The following is a 17,675-nucleotide window of genomic DNA, read 5'->3' on the forward strand; positions in this document are numbered from 1 at the left end:
CTCCCTAATTGGTGTATGTTTGGGGATAAAGAGATAAAGATTAAAAATATTTCAGATTGAAATACAAAAATGACTTTAACTGGATACACAGGTAAGCATTGACTTAGAAAAAATAATACATTCATTTACCTAAAGTATCGCTTATCAACTATCCATTCATTATACTCTTTTTACAGTTGTGAAGTGTTTAATTTGAACACAGATGTGTAATTATTAAAATTTCTTTGAAAATAATATCTGTCTCAGAGCATTAATAACAGTGTGAATGCATAGGTTTGTACATCTTGAAATAGCCTACTTGATAGCATATAGACCAGGACAGTAGTCTTAATCTAATAAAACAATCTTAGACTATCCTTTAATTACTAAACATGAAGTGGTAAAAGTGGATTTAGAGATAGGGTAAATCAAATACTGTGTCATATGGAGGTATTCATGGTGAGGGGGCCTTAATGGAGGTGTACCACACAGTTTACATAGGGGTACCTCTTTGATACAAACAAGTTTGTTTTGGCCCCTGGTCTACGCTCTTGGTCTACCTATATATTTTCACTACGCGACTACCCTAGGAGGGTGAAACTCCTGCCACAAGAAACGGGCTGTACCGAAACTGCCACGACGTTTTATGATCATAATCCATACTGAAACTGCCACGCCAATTCGTGAGGATTATAAGGGTGTTTTTGAGAGGGGTAGAAACACTGAAACTGCCACGGCGGATTCCTCAGGTAGGGAAGGTTGGTTTGGCAACGTGCAGGGAGAAACGGGAATGAGAATATACCTCACTCATCACAGTGACGATTTTGAAACACAAAACTTTACTTTGCTCATAACTTAGTTAAATGCTTTTCATGTCGCTACTTAAAAGAGGCCATACTAACTTTGTACTTATTTAAATCAAGTACCAATAGAAAAAGTCTTGTAACTACCGATGAAGTCAGAAATAATTAAATAATATGTTCTAAAGGGTTGAGATTGCAATGGAATGTTAAATGTTTCTTACTAAATGTATCATATGAATGCTCTTAACCCGTTATAGTGAATTACTGGCGTTAAAGAACTCGACAAACACATATTTTATCATTAGATTCGAAGTTTTAAGTTTATAAATATACCAAGGTGTAGGTAGGCATTGTCAAAATTGCACAACAAGAAACATAATCTAATGCAAATAATAGCACAGCAGGATACGTGTCCTGAAGTATAAATAAAACACAATTGTGATAAATATGTTGATCATATTTGGGGAATTTATTGATTTCATCCCATTCTAATAATATTTTGCAAAAAAAACCTTTTTTAACCTCGCCGTAGCAGTAAACCATAGGTATTTGCTAAATCTAATGTTATTTAAATGGGGAATAAATATGTCTTGTCTATGGACAATTTTAGTAAGAATTCAATCAAACAAATTGAAATTCACTTAGTGTGCAGGTTTGCTGCGGGCTGCGGTGGAGGGAATGTATTTAGAAATGAGCTGGGAATACCATGAAAACATGCTTTACCTACGACCGTTTTTTTAATGTAGCCGTTTCAGTACAGGTCTTAGAATTGAAAAGTTTCTCATAACAGCATTGTTTTACTTTCATAACAGCATAGTTTTACCATAGACTAACCAACACAAGGGAGTATGTTTTATCTATGGTTTTACTCATAACAACACGGGTAACGGACCAATGAGGTTCAAGGATTGAGAGAGTAGAAGTAAAATTTTAATGATTCGAAGTTCAACTAATCAGCTGTTCAGGCCAATTTAATTGTTGATTGGTGCAATTAGTGTGTTTCGTTGCATCACTGTCATTGGCAATGAGAGGTTATAAACGAAAACATAACCTCTTTTAGAAGTTATGAGTAGTGATTTTTAGTAATTAAAACAATGTCGTAGGTAAAGTAGTGTACGCAAATCGCTTAAATAATGTTAACGACACTCGTAGAAGTTTTTAAGGCACTCGCCAAGGCTCGTACCTTAAATTTTCTACTCGTATCGTTAACACTATCTTTACGCAATCGTTGCGTAAACTACTATTTCAGCAATGAGTTGGAAATACTGCGCGCACTGCGTTCCAATTGTCTTAGGAATTAGAGTCCTAGGTTGAGATTGTCCAACCTAAGTATGGTTGAGATTGTGCGTTTGATTGTCTTAGGTATGAGATCCTTTGTGATGACTAGAATACACAGAATTGAGTTAGAGTCTGTCCAGATTTTGTTTAGTACGAAATACAAATAAAATACAAGACTAGGCCAAGAAATATACAGATACAATTATACTTGTATACATAAGACGAATAATGTGCAGGTTTACATTAATAATACCAGATAAAAACTCCATAATTGATAAAGTATACATTTTAGATACGGTTGATAAAAAATAAATCTTAATTAGCCTAGGCTACTTGTAGTGATAATTCAGGGTCACCTAATTCTGCCAACCTAGAAACCGGGAATAGCACGTGAATTTTAACTATCAGGAAAAAGTCCATGAGTTGTAATTTAATTTAGTAAGAAACTGGGAAATTAAAATGGTCAAATATTTGCCGTAAAATCCACCCGAAAACACAGAGTTTACACGTTTTGCGTAATCGAAAAACGCCATTGCGAGAAACTACTGTAGAAATGACCACGGACATTGCCGCAATATCGATAAATCATCACACACTGAGCCGCAAGTGCAAGATGACAATTAATTTTTCGTCGATCGCGAAAAATCGTTACGGGTGTGTGTAATCGCCTGAGATGAATACGAATGTTGCCGCAATTGTGAAATCATTACCGGTCATCATCATTGCGGTCGTAGTTTACCATCACAGTTATTTCTGCGTTTGATCGCGAGAAATTATCACGGATTTTGCCGCGATCGTAACATACTATCACGGATGTTCGTTAAAGTTTCTTACGACGATTCTCCATTTTTAGGCGTTTCCATGATCGCAAGTAATAATCTCGGTCGTTTCTATGATCACAGAAAATTGTGGATGTTACGCCTGGTGGGAAATCAACACGAATTTGCTTCCCATTTTCTCATGTTTAATTAGAATGAAATGAGACTCGGTGTATGTTTTTGCATATTTATTTTACAGGGCTGGGCAAAAGTATGGACATCACCAGTTAACTTTTTAATGGGTTAGAAAACAAAACTCTGTACACGTCTCTATGGCACGCAAGTGAACTTTTTGTTGTATTCAAATTTTGTTCTTAAACCCAAAACGGGTTATTTTGGTGACCCCATCGAGTGACACCTCATATTAATAGGCCATTAGTAGAATAAAGAAGAACATATTCTTTCTTCGATATGTTTCTTACATATCGATGAAAGAATATCGACAAAAGCTAGAGGTCTCTACCTAAACTCAACCTACTACAGTGACTGAAGAATGGTTGCCATTTATATTTTTCACCCTGAGAGACCCCAAGTAAAAATATACATCAATATCCCTTGTTAACAATTTTATGAGTTGCAGCATGATAAACACAGTACCTTTTTATATACGCGTTAAAATAGTTTCAGTACTGTTACTCATTGTTACATATAATCTGTGAAGCATTTTGCTCGACATCCTCCCCGATTTTTTCTCCAGCAAACCACTTATCAACACCACACTTTGAATAACAAAACGGTACCCGTCTACTAACAACGCCGCACCCCTTTTCACCTCGTTTCAAATATCTTATCCTCCATCGAAAGACTATCAACTAAGAACTAACACACCAAATCCCTTACTACTAACTCTCTGAAGGATGGCACAAAACTGTTGAGAAATACCGAATTTGAAAAATATTACATGAGTCAAGCGAATAGGAGGGCATTCCACTGAGATTCCACGTGAACACCCCTCTGCAGACCATGGAGGTTAGTACAGTATTTGTAGTTCTGCAACCTAGCGTCTTGGGCGAATAAAACTATTTTTGAATATTACAGTTTTACAGTATTATATTAGTTTTTGGTCAACTCTAGTGTAATTAAAAGCGTCGAACAGATCATATAAAATGCAGTGTTATATAAGTGGTAAATTAACATAATACTATTCATTAAAGTGTAAATAATTATTCATTAAAGTAAATATATTCTCAAGAGACGGAATAAATATTTATAAAGTAAATACTACAGTCGCAACACCACAAACTTAAATTGACATAAAAATAACTCCTAAAATATAAATAAGAAAGGGCAAATCAATCACTTATTTTTCTAATGAACGTATTATTGTGAAAGAAATTAAAAGGTTAAGACAGGAATGGGAATTTTAAGTCTCCCGTTTCTCCCCGTCTATGTGGGGAGTCCGCCGTGGCAGTTTCAGTGTTTCTAGCCCTCTCAAAAACACCCTTATAATCCTCACTAATTGCCGTGGCAGTTTCAGTATGGAGCATGATCGTAAAACGTCGTGGCAGTTTCGGTGTCCCCAAGAAACGCTTGTTGGTGAGTTGAGAAGTTTTCAGGACTGTGGATTTTAAAAGTTTCTGGAGATCTTTTAGGACAGGGTGCCCAGAAATTAAAACCATATGGTATATTTAGAGAGGGACATAAGAACACACAAATTTGAAATAACAATCATCAGTAACTTAATTTAAACGCTTATGTGATTATTACTTTGGAATACTGTCATTGTAGAGTAAGTGCTAGTTTTGGTTCCATTGGTACATTATGCTTACATGAAAACAAAGAAATAGCCTGCCAATATAATTTTTTGCAAAATATTCTTTTTTATTTTGTTCTTCAATTTTTAACTCTAGAAGCCAAAAATATTCTTTAATGAGTGCTCCTTAAAGCGTCCTTTAAGTTATTATAGAAGATGGTGCAATCCCATAAAGTCATTTTTACCTACAGTGTTAGGAAAGCAAGAACGGAAACTTTCCCTATCACACTCAAGTTCAGAACACTAGCCAAAGAGACTAACACATAACCTGAATCTACCATAAAGTAATTTTTGTTAGGTTGAAACTGTTAATCCTCTTATATAGGATGCTCACTACGGAACAATGTTCTCTTTAGCTCCAACTACTGCAGGGTCTTTGTTTTGTCTCGTAGACTACTAAGGAACTCCTATTGACAGACTTCGACGCCAACCTATGGGAGATTGTGTATGAAGGTGTCTACAATGGGAATAAGTTACATTGGACAGACTATGACCGTGTCATCAACCGAGCTCTTGCACGGGGCTTCGACAAGATCATCATCCAGGCAACCGAGTTGAAACCCTGCAGAAGAGCACTGGAGATAGCTAGGGAGTTCAATGACCATCCAAGTAAGTAATTGTATAAAATAATGTTGCGGGCAGTAGAGTCCTGATTATCTGACCTAAAAAGACTGTGATAAGATGGGGTAAGCCCAAAGTTTGGGGTATGGCAAATTATTCAAAAATTGCAAATTTAACTTGATTATTTAAAAATAAAATGGCTGAAAAATTATGACCTGAAATCATAAACAGCTGATCTTTATTCATGTATAATTCATTTATCATACACAACGTAAATGGATGGAAATACTGTAATTTGTCATGGAACTGTATTATAATCGCACAGTTTGTAGTTATCGCGTTCTATGTATACAGATGACTTACTTTCCAGAACCAAAACATCCTCTTGTTGTAAAATATAGAAACATCAAAAGATTTCTCAGGCTATCGGTAACTCAAGTGACCTCCTTTCATCTGAAATAACAGATTTTTCTGTTCTATAAATGGATTTTTAACTCATCATATTTGTTTATTTCTACAAATATCAAGATATTTCAGCAAACGTGACTTCAGGGTTCAATATAAATTTAGAAGATTTTGACAATCGATTGATTGAAATTTTGATTCGTAGGAAGAGTATTCACTTCAACTGGGCTGCAGCCCTCTTACCCACACATGTACATGGATTTGCTGGGTCCCCGAGAGAAATACAGACCTTATGTAGAGAACATTCTGATCAAGAATCGACGGTACGTCACCTGCGTCGGCAAGACAGGCCTCATGTTCACAAAGGCTGGCATCGAGGCATGTTCCAAGGAAAAGCAGATTGAGTAATTGTTTTCATGTGAACTTTTCCGTCATTGAATGTATAATATGTTAATCAATTTAGTATGTTTGGTTTCCATGTTGTCAAAATAGTTTGAACTAGTTTGATTCATTGAAAGAATTGCAGCGATAATAACCCGCAGGGCCCCCTTGCAAGTTTGTTTACCAGGTCCCCCATCCCCCAATAATCTTTAACCTATGCTTGCACATGGGCATGTCATGGCATCTCCATAGTCCCGAAGCATTGAGACGTCATCATCGTCTTCCATGATCGCGGCAAAATCCTTTTTCATCAGCCACGGAAATATTATCATCGTCTTCCATGTGCATACATCTCCTGCGGAAACATCACAGGTCGTGTGGACAACATGATCGTCTTCGATGACCGCTGCCGAATCCTAATATTTCCTGTGTAAAATAAACGTAATCATCGTCTTCTGCGATTGTGTCAAAATCTTTAATATCTCACACGCTCCTGGAAACATTAATATCGTCCTCCACTATCAGAACAAAGTCCTGAAAGTCTCCCGCGGTCGTGTGGACATCATTATCGTCTTTCCCAAAAATTGCTGCAAAATATTGAACATCTTCTGCGGCCGGGGAGACATCGAATGTTCTTGTCGACGTCTGCGAAGCGTGAATATTTCAATTGCCTACCTGATCCTCGCTCAGATGTTCTGCGGTCGCGATGTTCTCTCGATTTTCTGACTTTGTGCCACATCTCTTAAGCTTGTAGGCTACCCAGACTCGGCTCGTTTAAAAAACCGATATTCTATACTAAAAATCAACACTTTCCTAATCAAACCGATTTTGAACCGACCTGATTTTGGCTCAAGACCCGAAGGTAAAATCTTTTAACTTACTCGATGCAAGCAAATCTGGTCCGCAGCCCTTTAATAGTAGGCCTATTATTGAAAGAACAGAATGACTTATTAGCTAGTGTCCTAGCCTCCTAGATTTATTCGTTGATTTGACTGTAAACAAAAATGGTCGAGTTCATTCAGTTAAATAGTGGGCCTCTATAGTGTGACCTGCCGGGGGGCACATCAATTCTAAATACCGACCTAGGCGCTCTAGCCTTCACACAGGCCACGAGGACAATTGAAGCAACCCACATGACTGCAGACAATTTTTGACTTGGACAAGTAGAGAATTTCTATCGATCGGTAGTGTCAGTTTAGCTGTTGTAAACAACTACTTGTCTACTGGGCTCTTACTGGTTTTAACAAATTTTCGAAGTATGAAACGTATTTTAATACTCATATGAATACTATTATGATAAGGTGGCCCGCATGGCAGGGCCCCGTCATGGTTCAGGGTACCGGTAAAATTTCCCAATATATCCTGGTCATTGCTCCCAGGCTCGTGAAGTAAATAGTTAAAATAGGATCATAAATAAATTTTGCTAACTAATGAATTAATGATAAACTCACTCAGATCCGACTTTTTTCAAGCTGTACATGGATTTATTTACATTTTTCAAATACCAGTAAATCAATTAAACCTGTATTTGTAGTGTTATCGTAAGATAAATTAAAACATAGTTTTAATGAGACAAATACTTTATTAGGTAGGTAGCTTTTACAATAAATCAAGATTCAGAATGTTTACCAACAAAAACTAAACAAATAATATTCTAATAACATATGTTCTCAAACACATATGAATAACAACACAGTATTGGTAGTGGAAAGATAGACAACAGTCCTTAAATCTTATAACCTTTTGAATATATATTTCAGCTATTTAAACATGCATTTGGAGTTTGCTGCAGAATATGGACTTCCTATAGTCTTGCAAAGTCGGAACTCTGCAAAGGAAACTCTGGAGTGCCTGAAGGCCTTTGAGGGTAAAGTGACTCCTGTCCTGTCCAGCTTCTCAGGGACTATGTCGGAGGCAGAGACATATTTGAAACTTGGAGCTTACATTGGCATCAGTGGCTGGTTAGTGGCACTGTTGAACACATTTTAGCTATAATAGTATTACAGCTCACAAAACTTTGGTCAGAATCACCTCTAACAATACTTCACTCAGTATGACAGGTCACACTTCAGTCAGTATCACGATTCTCAACACTTTAGTTAGTATCACAGTTTACAACATTTTAGCCAAAGTTTATCCCTAATTTACCGTACTATTGTGTAATGGTTTTTCAAGAAAGATAAAGATTTTGACTAGGTAAAAAACTGTGGCTGTTTCACAGGGGACAGTAGAAGTGATGTCACATTTCACCTTTAGAATATTCTTTATCGAGTATCCCAAAAACGTAATGGTAAAACATAGCAGAAAGTACATGTATGGCATTAATAATTAATTATTAAAATACTGTAATACAGTTTTATATCATTTCCACATAGATGCATTCATTTTCTGACCTGTATATTTTATTCCACACAGCTCCCTTAAGAGAACCAGAAACATAAATGTTGTGAAGTCGCTACCTCTTTCTCGAATACTGCTTGGCAGTGACTGTCCTTACTGTAAACTCAAGAGGGATTCTCCCTCCTACAAATATGTCAAGACTAAGTTCAGAGCGGAGAACCGAAGGTTTTGGTCACCATCAGCTCCAGTTAAGGGTAGAACGGAACCCATACATGTGATGTAAGTTGAAGGGAATATGTTTCAAAATACTCTTCTTCAGGTGAAAAATGGTCAGAAACATAACAAGATCGGTACCAAAATCCAACCAAAGCTATAAATTAGCAAATAAGACACACAGAGCTAGAAGTGTGTATTAGTCGAAAAACGAAACAACAAATTCAAAAAGTAAACAATAATTAGTACAATAGAGGGTAGAAACTCGCAATGGACACTTTTTCACATTATGGTGGACACATGACACCAGTCTGGTGTGTTAATCCATAATCTTGTATCTCACTAAAGCATATCATAATCTTGTTATGTTTAGGTTTCGCTTGAAGGACCTAACTAGACTTGTCCTTAAAGTATTACATTATTTCTGTTAAAGGAAATTCTGGTAGTATACAGTGGAAGTACATAACAAAAACAAAACCACGACAGGGTAACTTACAGGGGTTGTAACAGGGGGTTCGGGGGGTGTAACTATATGCTTACAATATGGAAGTGATTCAATTTCATGTAAGTTAAATTTCAAGCGATATTATCAATGCCAGTATCCATAAATTTAGAGATGGATAAAATATCATAAATACTTACGCAGGGATAGTAAAATGTGTTCAATATAAAATATTAACTTTTGAGGTATACAATAAAACATTAAAAAGTAAATCAAGTTAGGTTAAATCCCCGCTTATCACAACACGACTATACTGATCAGCAATGTAATAATATTGATGTTCCAGCCAACTAGTTGAAGCAACAGCAGGAATAAGAGGAGTAGAAGTAGGAGTTGTTGTTGAAGAAACGTGGAAGAACTTTCATGATGTATTTTTCTCATCAAATTCATCACCAGAACTTACAGCGCCTTCTATAAAGCACCCAGAAACACAGGCACATTCGTGCACAGACAGCTTTTGCCGTTAAACAACAAAGTCTGATCAAACAATCATAATGCCAGAGGTCCAAGCCCTGCACTAAGAAATGCAAAAACCCGTTTTTCAGAAAACAGATTTAATAAATTAAATGTGTAATCAATAAATGTAATTCATAGAACATTTTATATCCTCAGTTGAATCAAACTTCTTCAACCTGTTTATAATAGCACGATTAATTTACAAACAATTGTATTGATGATAGATTTGAGTGTATTTCTTTACATATCATTTCAGTTTCTATTGACTGTGTCAATCTGCTACCCAAATCAGAATAAAATATTTCTGATTTTTAGCCCTGATATTGCTTTTCACTCTGAATAGGTATTAGGGCCTACCATTTTTTAAATCATACGTTTCAGTCGTCAAAAAGCTAATAACAGAACTAACAACATTTAATAAATAAGATATACAATATATAAAACATGAAGATACAATCAGACAGAGATAATTCTATTAAAATGTACGGCTCTTTTTCTACAAGGTAGGTTTTCAAACGTGTTTTAAACTTGTTTATCAACACATTACTTTACACTGGTTGGAAGACAGTTAAACATCTTTATACCCGATGTGAAAGTTTCTCTTTCAGACAGGGACAGGCAAAATTGTGGAAGAAAAGAAGATCTGAGCCATGTCTGGTGGGATCTATGTCAATCTCCAACAGCCAGCAGGAGGGTACCTAATTTAATGCTTGATGAAAACGACCACTTAAACAAGAGAAGAAAGTCTGAGAATATTAAGATTTCTAAAAACTCCCCTACAAAGAGTGGGGGGTGGGAGACCAGATAAAATTTGAACCAGTCGTTTCTGTTCCATAAATGCTATGTTTGCGTATGTGGAACCTCCCCAAACCTCTATACCATATTAGAGCGGAGGCTGGTCTATACCCTCCCCCCTCCCCCCCGGTGGGAATTTTTGAAATATACATTTTTGTGCTCGTATTGACATGTACTTTAAGGTTTTAGGTGTTTGCCCCTTGTGAATTACAGCATGTTCCGGAAAAACACAAAAATATAATGATAGTTAGAATTTAAATAATTTTATTTTCTTTTCCGAATTCGTTTGGCTCTTCAACCCGACCGATTTTTATGATTTAGGTCTCAAATTGATGGTATTAATGCACAGATTTCACATCAAGCATCGGTATATATTTGCCTACAGTTCCACTTGGCTTATACGTAAACAACATTTTTTCCCATGTTTTTCTTATGGGAGTTAAATTTGGTTTTTATTTTCTGAGTTCGTTTGGCGCTTCTACCCACCCGATTTTCATTATTGTGGTCTCAAATTGAAGGTATGCTGCATGCACAGATTTCACATCAAGCATCAGTATATATTTATCGACAGTCCCACTCGGCTTATACGTAAATTAAATTTACCCCCCATGTATTTCTAAAGGGAGTTCTTCCGTCCGATCTTCATGATTGAGGTCTTAAATTGGTAGTATGCACACATATATTTCACATCAAGCATCATCGTATATTTATCTACTTTATTACTCGACCAAAAAACATAGATTTGATATATTTTTTAATTCGTATTTCAATTTAAATTGTACAGTATTTTACCATTTATAATTATATAAACCTATATATATATAAGAACCTTCAGTGAAATACCGGCTTGCATTAGTTATTCAAATCGGATCGTTTTCAAGTAAACGCAAGGTGAACATCCAACATAAAATAAATTATAAGGTTTTTCTATGATTGAATATCAATAGCTCCAGTATTGTTTACGTTTTTTATATGTTTTAGACTCAAAATAATCAGTCAATTATAGGCTTTAAATTGAACTATTGATCGTTTGAATCAGTAAGGCTAAGTTTAAGATATATTTATCGATCGAAGAAATAATATACACAATATATACACACAATACACAGAAATAATTACACAATCAAAAATCACAAATTTGATTATTTCTCGGATATGATATTTATTTTAACGCTGCAGTGCAGCATGGGGTATTACACAATCAAAAATCACAAATTTGATTATTTCTCGGATATGATATTTATTTTAACGCTGCAGTGCAGCATGGGTCCTTTAGTATCGATGTTTTAGTTTGATTTGATTTAATTAGTTGATTCCTGTGCTAGGACGGGCCCACAGCTAGTTAGAATTTTAAAATGCAAGTATGGTGAAGTCATCAGATTGTTCTCAGTGGCATGCAAGCAAATGAAATGAAACGAAGTGAGCAAAGTATTTTGCAAGTACTGTACTTCATGCTTTTGAACAATGCATTATTCTGCTTGAAGTTGAAAACTGTGATCAGAATTCCTAGATGGTCTGTTTATCAGCTGGAAGACCTGTACCCAAATCGGTGGAAGACAATTTACTCAATGTAGATAATCTAGGGAAAGCTGCATGCAAACAGATTAGTTGAGATATGAGCTAAAAGAAATATTTTTCTGGAGTTTTACTGCTATCCCAGGAACGTGATATTAACCTTGTGAAGCTACATACCCATTACATACCCATTAGATCCAGGACCATGGGCATAAGCCACTACCGATGGATGCCCAACAAAAACAGAAAAGGCCAAACTGCTCCATGCTTTGGAGAACAAGGGTATATAGTAGACGAACCTTCCAAGATTGAAGAATGTATGTAATTGACGGCATGGCTTACTTTTAGGTTCTTACTAATATTCCAGAAACCTCTGGTGAACTAGCACAAATTGCCTTCAGCCGTTTTCCGAAATTCAGCAGGATATACTTTATTACGGATACCTATTAAGATGTATCTAATAAAAACATTGAAAGGGAGAAGGGGATTTGGAGACACGTTTTTAATGAGAGGTCCAAAATCAAGATCCCACAGGATTGGAAAACCCCTAGCTAATGGTAAAAATAAGGAAAAATGGGTTAACCTGCTAAATAATGAATGGTCTCAGCACAAATATGCATAAATTCAAACCAGCTTCAATACACGTTTCAAGGGTAATGTAAGGTTCTTTTTGGTGATATTTTTAAATTCACCCCCCACCTACAAACAGGGTTGCTAAGAGTAACTTAAATTTTTTTAAAGGCAACCCATATCAATCAGCACATTATTTTAAAGAAATTTAAAAAGAAAATTACTGTCGCAAATCCGATTTTGATACGAGGAAAACAAAGTTTTATACGTTAATTTTACTGGAACCTTACATTCCAGTAAAATTTGCGTCAAAAATTTCTCAATAAAATTTATTTAATTTAAATAGAATCTCTTAAAATCTCTTTCCTAGAGGTACTCGTTAAATCTAATGTTATTTAAATAGATTTAATTGAAAATCAATTCAGACCAATTTGAAATCCGCATTGCCTGCAAGTTTGCTGCAGCGGGGGTATTTTATTAACTTTTTTTATTTTCATTTGAAGCCTTTGAATACATACTGAAGAAGTCCATAAAAAATATTTCACCAGTAATTAACGCAGGCTATCCTTATGTAATTTAAATAAAACAGTTTTTCTTTATTTTCCGGAATACGCTGTAATTTAAAAGAGGCAAACAACTGAATTCTTAATCTGATAGGTAATACCAACAAAAAAAAGTATAAGTCATAAATTCCCACGGGGGGGGGAGGGTTTCATATTGGGGGCTCATGGTCTATATGACATAACAGCCTAAAAGCATCCTTGGTAAACATTGATCAGGTCCCTCTGATCAAGCAAGGAAACCAATGTTCTCAAGGCAAAACTCACCTTGCTCAAACGACCACAAAGATATGAAATATGTGATTGCCACGTCAGATGAAAATTCATAACAACGCCTAAGAACTTGTCTTCAGAAAGATCTTTTATGGAAGATTGTGGTAGTTTTAAAAGCAGATTTTGTTTCTTGTTAGAAATTTGACATAGTTTTATTTTGGTTTAAAAGAAGATTATTATGAAAAAGCCAGTCATCTTAATTTGTAATTGAAGAAGACGTGTTCTCTTGAACAACCTCAGACAAGCCCTTAAAAAGCATAGTGATATCATCTGCCTACAACGTTAAGGAGTTAGGACAAACATAGGCACCGACGTCATTTATATAAAGAATAAAAAGCGGAGGCCCAAGGATATAGCCCTGAGGGACACCATATTTCACTTCATTCACAGCATTCTGCGTCAACCTCAACGTAGGCTAATACTAAAGAATTGGTGTAAATACATGCATTTATGCGATCAATGTGTTGCTAAATTGCAACCGTTTTTGACTCAAGTGACATCCCGTCACATAGGAGTCACATAGGAGTCAAAAACGGTTGCAATTTAGCAACACATTGATCGCATAAATGCATGTATTTACACCAATTCTTTAGTATTTAATTGCGATCATGAGGCTAAAACTCAATATAATGAAGCTCAACGTATTGCTTACGACCCACTAAAATTAACCTGAGCCATTGAAGAGGGATTCTAAGTATACCATTCAAGTTTGTCACAAAGAATATCATAGTGAACCCGATCGAATACTTTTGATGAGTCACCACAAAATAAACCAATTGCCGGTTCACTATTTTCCAGACTTGAGATTATCCAGACTGAAGTGAATTTGACTTAAGCATCAGTGACAAACTATTAATTCATGCTTAGCTAAAAAGATTCAAGTCTGATCGTAGACTAGCCTCTCTAAAACCTAGGACAGTGTCGGAAGAAGAGCAATTGTTCTATAGTTGTCCTCGTTACCTCTACTGCCTTTTTTAAAACTAGGATTATTTTTGAAACTTAACATTTGGGAAAATGTCTGGTTGGAGTGATCTGCTGAAAAAGAGGTGGTTGCTTTTAAGATTGGTTTATACGTTTGTTTCAGCAGAGAACTCGTAATACCATCAATGCCAGAAGTTACTTTAGTTTTAAGAGAAAGTATGGCTGTTTCAACATCAGATTTAGAGATATTATACAATGAACATTCTCCTTTTATGTCCTCTTCATTGAAATATTTAATTATTCAGTTTAATTAATAAAATAAACTGAGGTTAAGAACATAACATAGAACACAAGGGTCTAGGTTTTTAGGATTTTCAATGAGGACATCAGGCTTACCTGAATGGGAAAGAGTCCAAACTGGCACAGAACTACAAAACACTATTATACATCATAATAAGCTATAACTGAGGGATTTAATGAATAAGTTTTGTACAGTTTTATCTTTTAAAGATTAAAAAAACTGTCAACTACAATCTTTTAATTCTTTATAACAGGTAGATACTTGTTTAGTTAATAATAAAGGGAAGAAAAATACATATCACACTTTGATTATTGATTACTATATAAAATCTTAGCATGATTAAATGTGATTTGAGAGTATTCAAATTTATTGCAATTCTGTACTCCCATCTGAATTCTTTCTTTTTATGTGATCATGGTAACTTTTATACTTGCTAAAGAATATTTCTTTACATGATTTGTTTGAGAGGTAAGCAATATAGTCCAGACTGATATTCTTCAATGCTGCTGCCACTTCAAGGACTTGGCTGGAAACAAATAGAAATATCAAGCTTTAGAATTAGTTCTTGATTTATGACACCGTGTTTTTATCATGAGGACATTTCCTCGCTGTATTTGTCAGATGTTTGTACAGATAGGTATCCTTAGTGATTAGTAAGGCATTAAAGAGAAAGAATTATATCAAAGAATTAAAGGGAGGCAGTAGCAATGACAGCTGGGACGGGTTGCGCGCCCCCTCGGATTCACAATAATAGCTGTGTTTTGACAACAGCGGATTAGGCCTGACCCAAGGCCTAGGTATATCTACTGAGTGCTGCCCATCGATGTATAATGTGCTGCCTAAGGCCAACGCACTGCATCTCGCCTCCCTGTTATGTTTTACCCCCACTCTAGCGGTTGCTACCCTCAAATACCGGGAAGAACCATAAATAAAGGTATTAACTTAAACAATACCCGGGTGGTATTATGTAAACAAATTCTACTCCCGATCTGTGCAAATATTGAGAATAAAATCCTTCCAACTCACACCTATAAAGTAGAGTGAACAAATTACTTCGATGACAACCACTTTCACTTTTTCCTGACTTTGTTTTACATTAAAATCGCTAGCCATTGAGCTAAAAGATAAAATAAGTAGTCCATTAATGCCCAACAAATTAATGAACCAAGATTTTATCTGATTTTATCTGAGAATTTTTTATCTGATTACCAATGTCCAAAATTTAATGAACTATAACTTTTGTACACAGAAATGTGAAAACCTGGTAATCAAAGTTGGTTGGTTAAAAGTACAAAAGTTACTTTTTAAAAAACTATTTAACAAAAACTCACATGATGTTTCCTGGTTCATTACGACCGCTGACTCTCTTCCCAGGTGTCCACTGAGATTTTGGCTCTGATGAGAATGTTGTCTTGAGGAATCTTGATGTTCCAAAATCGGTTATGTTGATTTCACAGTTTGGAGAATCTGACATAAGGATCAGGCTCTGATGCGGGATAGTTCTCACTACCTCTCGCTGTTCTTTGGTCTTCAGGGAACTGAAAATGGACATATTGGATACATTCATGGATAGGAATAATTTCTTGTTCTTTGATCCAACAGCCGATGTGACTATGGGGCTAAAACTCAATCCATGAGTAATTAAGTGAACAATTGTTCTTTACGAGCTCTGCAATGTTGCATCCCAAAAATTCAGATGAAAGAGTCCTGCCTTGGAAAATAGAGTAAATTTTGTATCATTAATAAAGTTGTGCCATCTCCTCCAGGTGCTTACTTGTCCAATATACAGTTTCCTAGAAAAAGGTCCCATCTTGTCCAAGTTAGTTTTAAACTCGATTGAACATACTAATTAGTGCAAATCTCATCCACTTGAAAACTTGACAAGGATTACCCTTAAGTTAAGTTAAGTTAAGATTGAGTTAAGAATACCCTTGTTGCGTATTAAATGTACCAGAGGAGGATTCAGAAAATTGTTGAGGTCTAGGCGCACTTATATTTTTACATGTGTAAAAGGTGATTATGACAATGTCTTGAAAACGTTCGATTACCAACCAACCGTACAAGAGCTAAGGACTAAATATCACTGTGTGACGATTGATAGAAGGAAGGTCATAAAATACAAATTCTGTATACAATCGTACATCTAGGCTTTTACAAACCTTCCAATAGTTTTTGTAAACATGCAAGTGAACCATAGCGTAGGTTTATGGGGAACTAGTTGGTGAGCAGAGATATGTATTACGTTTGTAGAGTATGGATGAGATGACACGACACCTGTTCAATTGGTCTTTCCGTACTTATTTTCTTACTTCTTACTTACTTACTTAATCTTACTTTCTTAAGAGATTTTTTAAAGTTGATACATTCCATCCAGAATAAAATGTAAATTTTATGTTGGTATTTGACGCCACACATGAAAGCTTTCTAAATCAATGTGTATCCATTCAAAGAAATTACAAATCTCAAAAAGAAATTTAATCCAAAGTATTAATCTGATCATGTTTTTATAGGTACCAGCAATATTTTCACCTTACGTCCAATTCTTTATCAACCCTTAGCATTCCTTGTGGTATTAGTTGGATTAGGAAACTCTTCTTTACAAGATTTTGCATTTGCTGTCATATTTTTTAGTTTTGAAAATGGCTTAATCAGGAGCTAGAGACTGACAAAATCTACGGGATATTGTTACATAATCAATTACCATCCACTTATTCCAATTTTAAAATCCATTCTTTGAAGTCGTCTAGCTTGATCATCAGAACCATCAAATCCCAAGATGATTCCTCCATTAGGAATGTGCTCATGCTCCCATCCCAAAATTGGGATTATGTCATCATAAGCATTTCGACATCGAACTATCATCGGCAGTTGAGCAAGCTTAGCTAATTCAATTTGTAATTGAAAATACCTAAAAAAAACACCAAGCAACAAATGAGACACAAAATGATTTAATTAGGGTTGAAACCTGGTTGTACTAATGCCTTTTGGAAAAATTAAATAATATAGTTTTAAATTTTTTAAATGCTTATTTTCAGTTTATCTCTTTACTTCATTCGACCACCTGCAAGTTTATTTTCTATCTAATCACTTATGATTGCAAAATAATTAAATGTTATAAAAAATTTACTTCCATCGTCATCAAATGAATCTGAAGTTATATTTCTTAGAACACAAATTAATCTAGGCATATGTTTTTAAGAGTTTTAGTTTAAAAAGTTCTGGTACATGCAACACAATATAAAAGATTAAAG

The 17,675-nt window shown here is 35.4% G+C and overlaps 2 protein-coding genes across 6 annotated transcripts in view; one reads left to right on the plus strand and one right to left on the minus strand.

The window, feature by feature from the left end:
* Positions 1-9,568, plus strand: LOC128998212 (deoxyribonuclease TATDN1-like). The gene is made up of 6 exons (XM_054424236.1): positions 1-91; positions 5,049-5,240; positions 5,803-6,001; positions 7,739-7,939; positions 8,394-8,597; positions 9,320-9,568. The coding sequence occupies exons 1-6, from the start codon at positions 70-72 to the stop codon at positions 9,498-9,500; spliced, it is 999 nt and encodes a 332-aa protein (XP_054280211.1). The 5' UTR covers positions 1-69; the 3' UTR covers positions 9,501-9,568.
* The window catches only part of LOC128998213 (deoxyribonuclease TATDN1-like), a 25,618-nt gene continuing 15,647 nt past the window's right edge, over positions 7,705-17,675 (minus strand). For 3 of the 5 annotated variants that reach the window (XM_054424241.1, XM_054424237.1, XM_054424238.1), the window contains 3 exons: positions 17,126-17,332; positions 15,756-15,962; positions 14,752-14,950 (listed from right to left, as the gene is read on the minus strand). In XM_054424241.1, coding sequence (XP_054280216.1) covers positions 14,791-14,950; positions 15,756-15,962; positions 17,126-17,286 — 528 coding nt within the window. In that variant the 5' untranslated portion in view covers positions 17,287-17,332 and the 3' untranslated portion in view covers positions 14,752-14,790. Of the gene's footprint in view, positions 7,950-14,751; positions 14,951-15,755; positions 15,963-17,125; positions 17,333-17,675 lie in introns of those variants that run through there. The other 2 variants (XM_054424239.1, XM_054424242.1) reach the window with 2 other exon arrangements.

The sequence above is a fragment of the Macrosteles quadrilineatus genome, unplaced genomic scaffold (genome assembly GCF_028750875.1).
Source record: "Macrosteles quadrilineatus isolate MER2022 unplaced genomic scaffold, UCM_ALF_1.0 Scaffold_7__1_contigs__length_78375512, whole genome shotgun sequence".
Lineage (NCBI taxonomy): Eukaryota > Metazoa > Arthropoda > Insecta > Hemiptera > Cicadellidae > Macrosteles > Macrosteles quadrilineatus.

Coding starts and splice junctions, on each gene's coding strand:
- LOC128998212 (XM_054424236.1), top strand. CDS start 70: ATGACTTTAACTGGATACACAG. Junction 92..5,048: donor GACTTTAACTGGATACACAG/GTAAGCATTGAC, acceptor TCCTATTGACAG/ACTTCGACGCCAACCTATGG. Junction 5,241..5,802: donor GGAGTTCAATGACCATCCAA/GTAAGTAATTGT, acceptor TTTGATTCGTAG/GAAGAGTATTCACTTCAACT.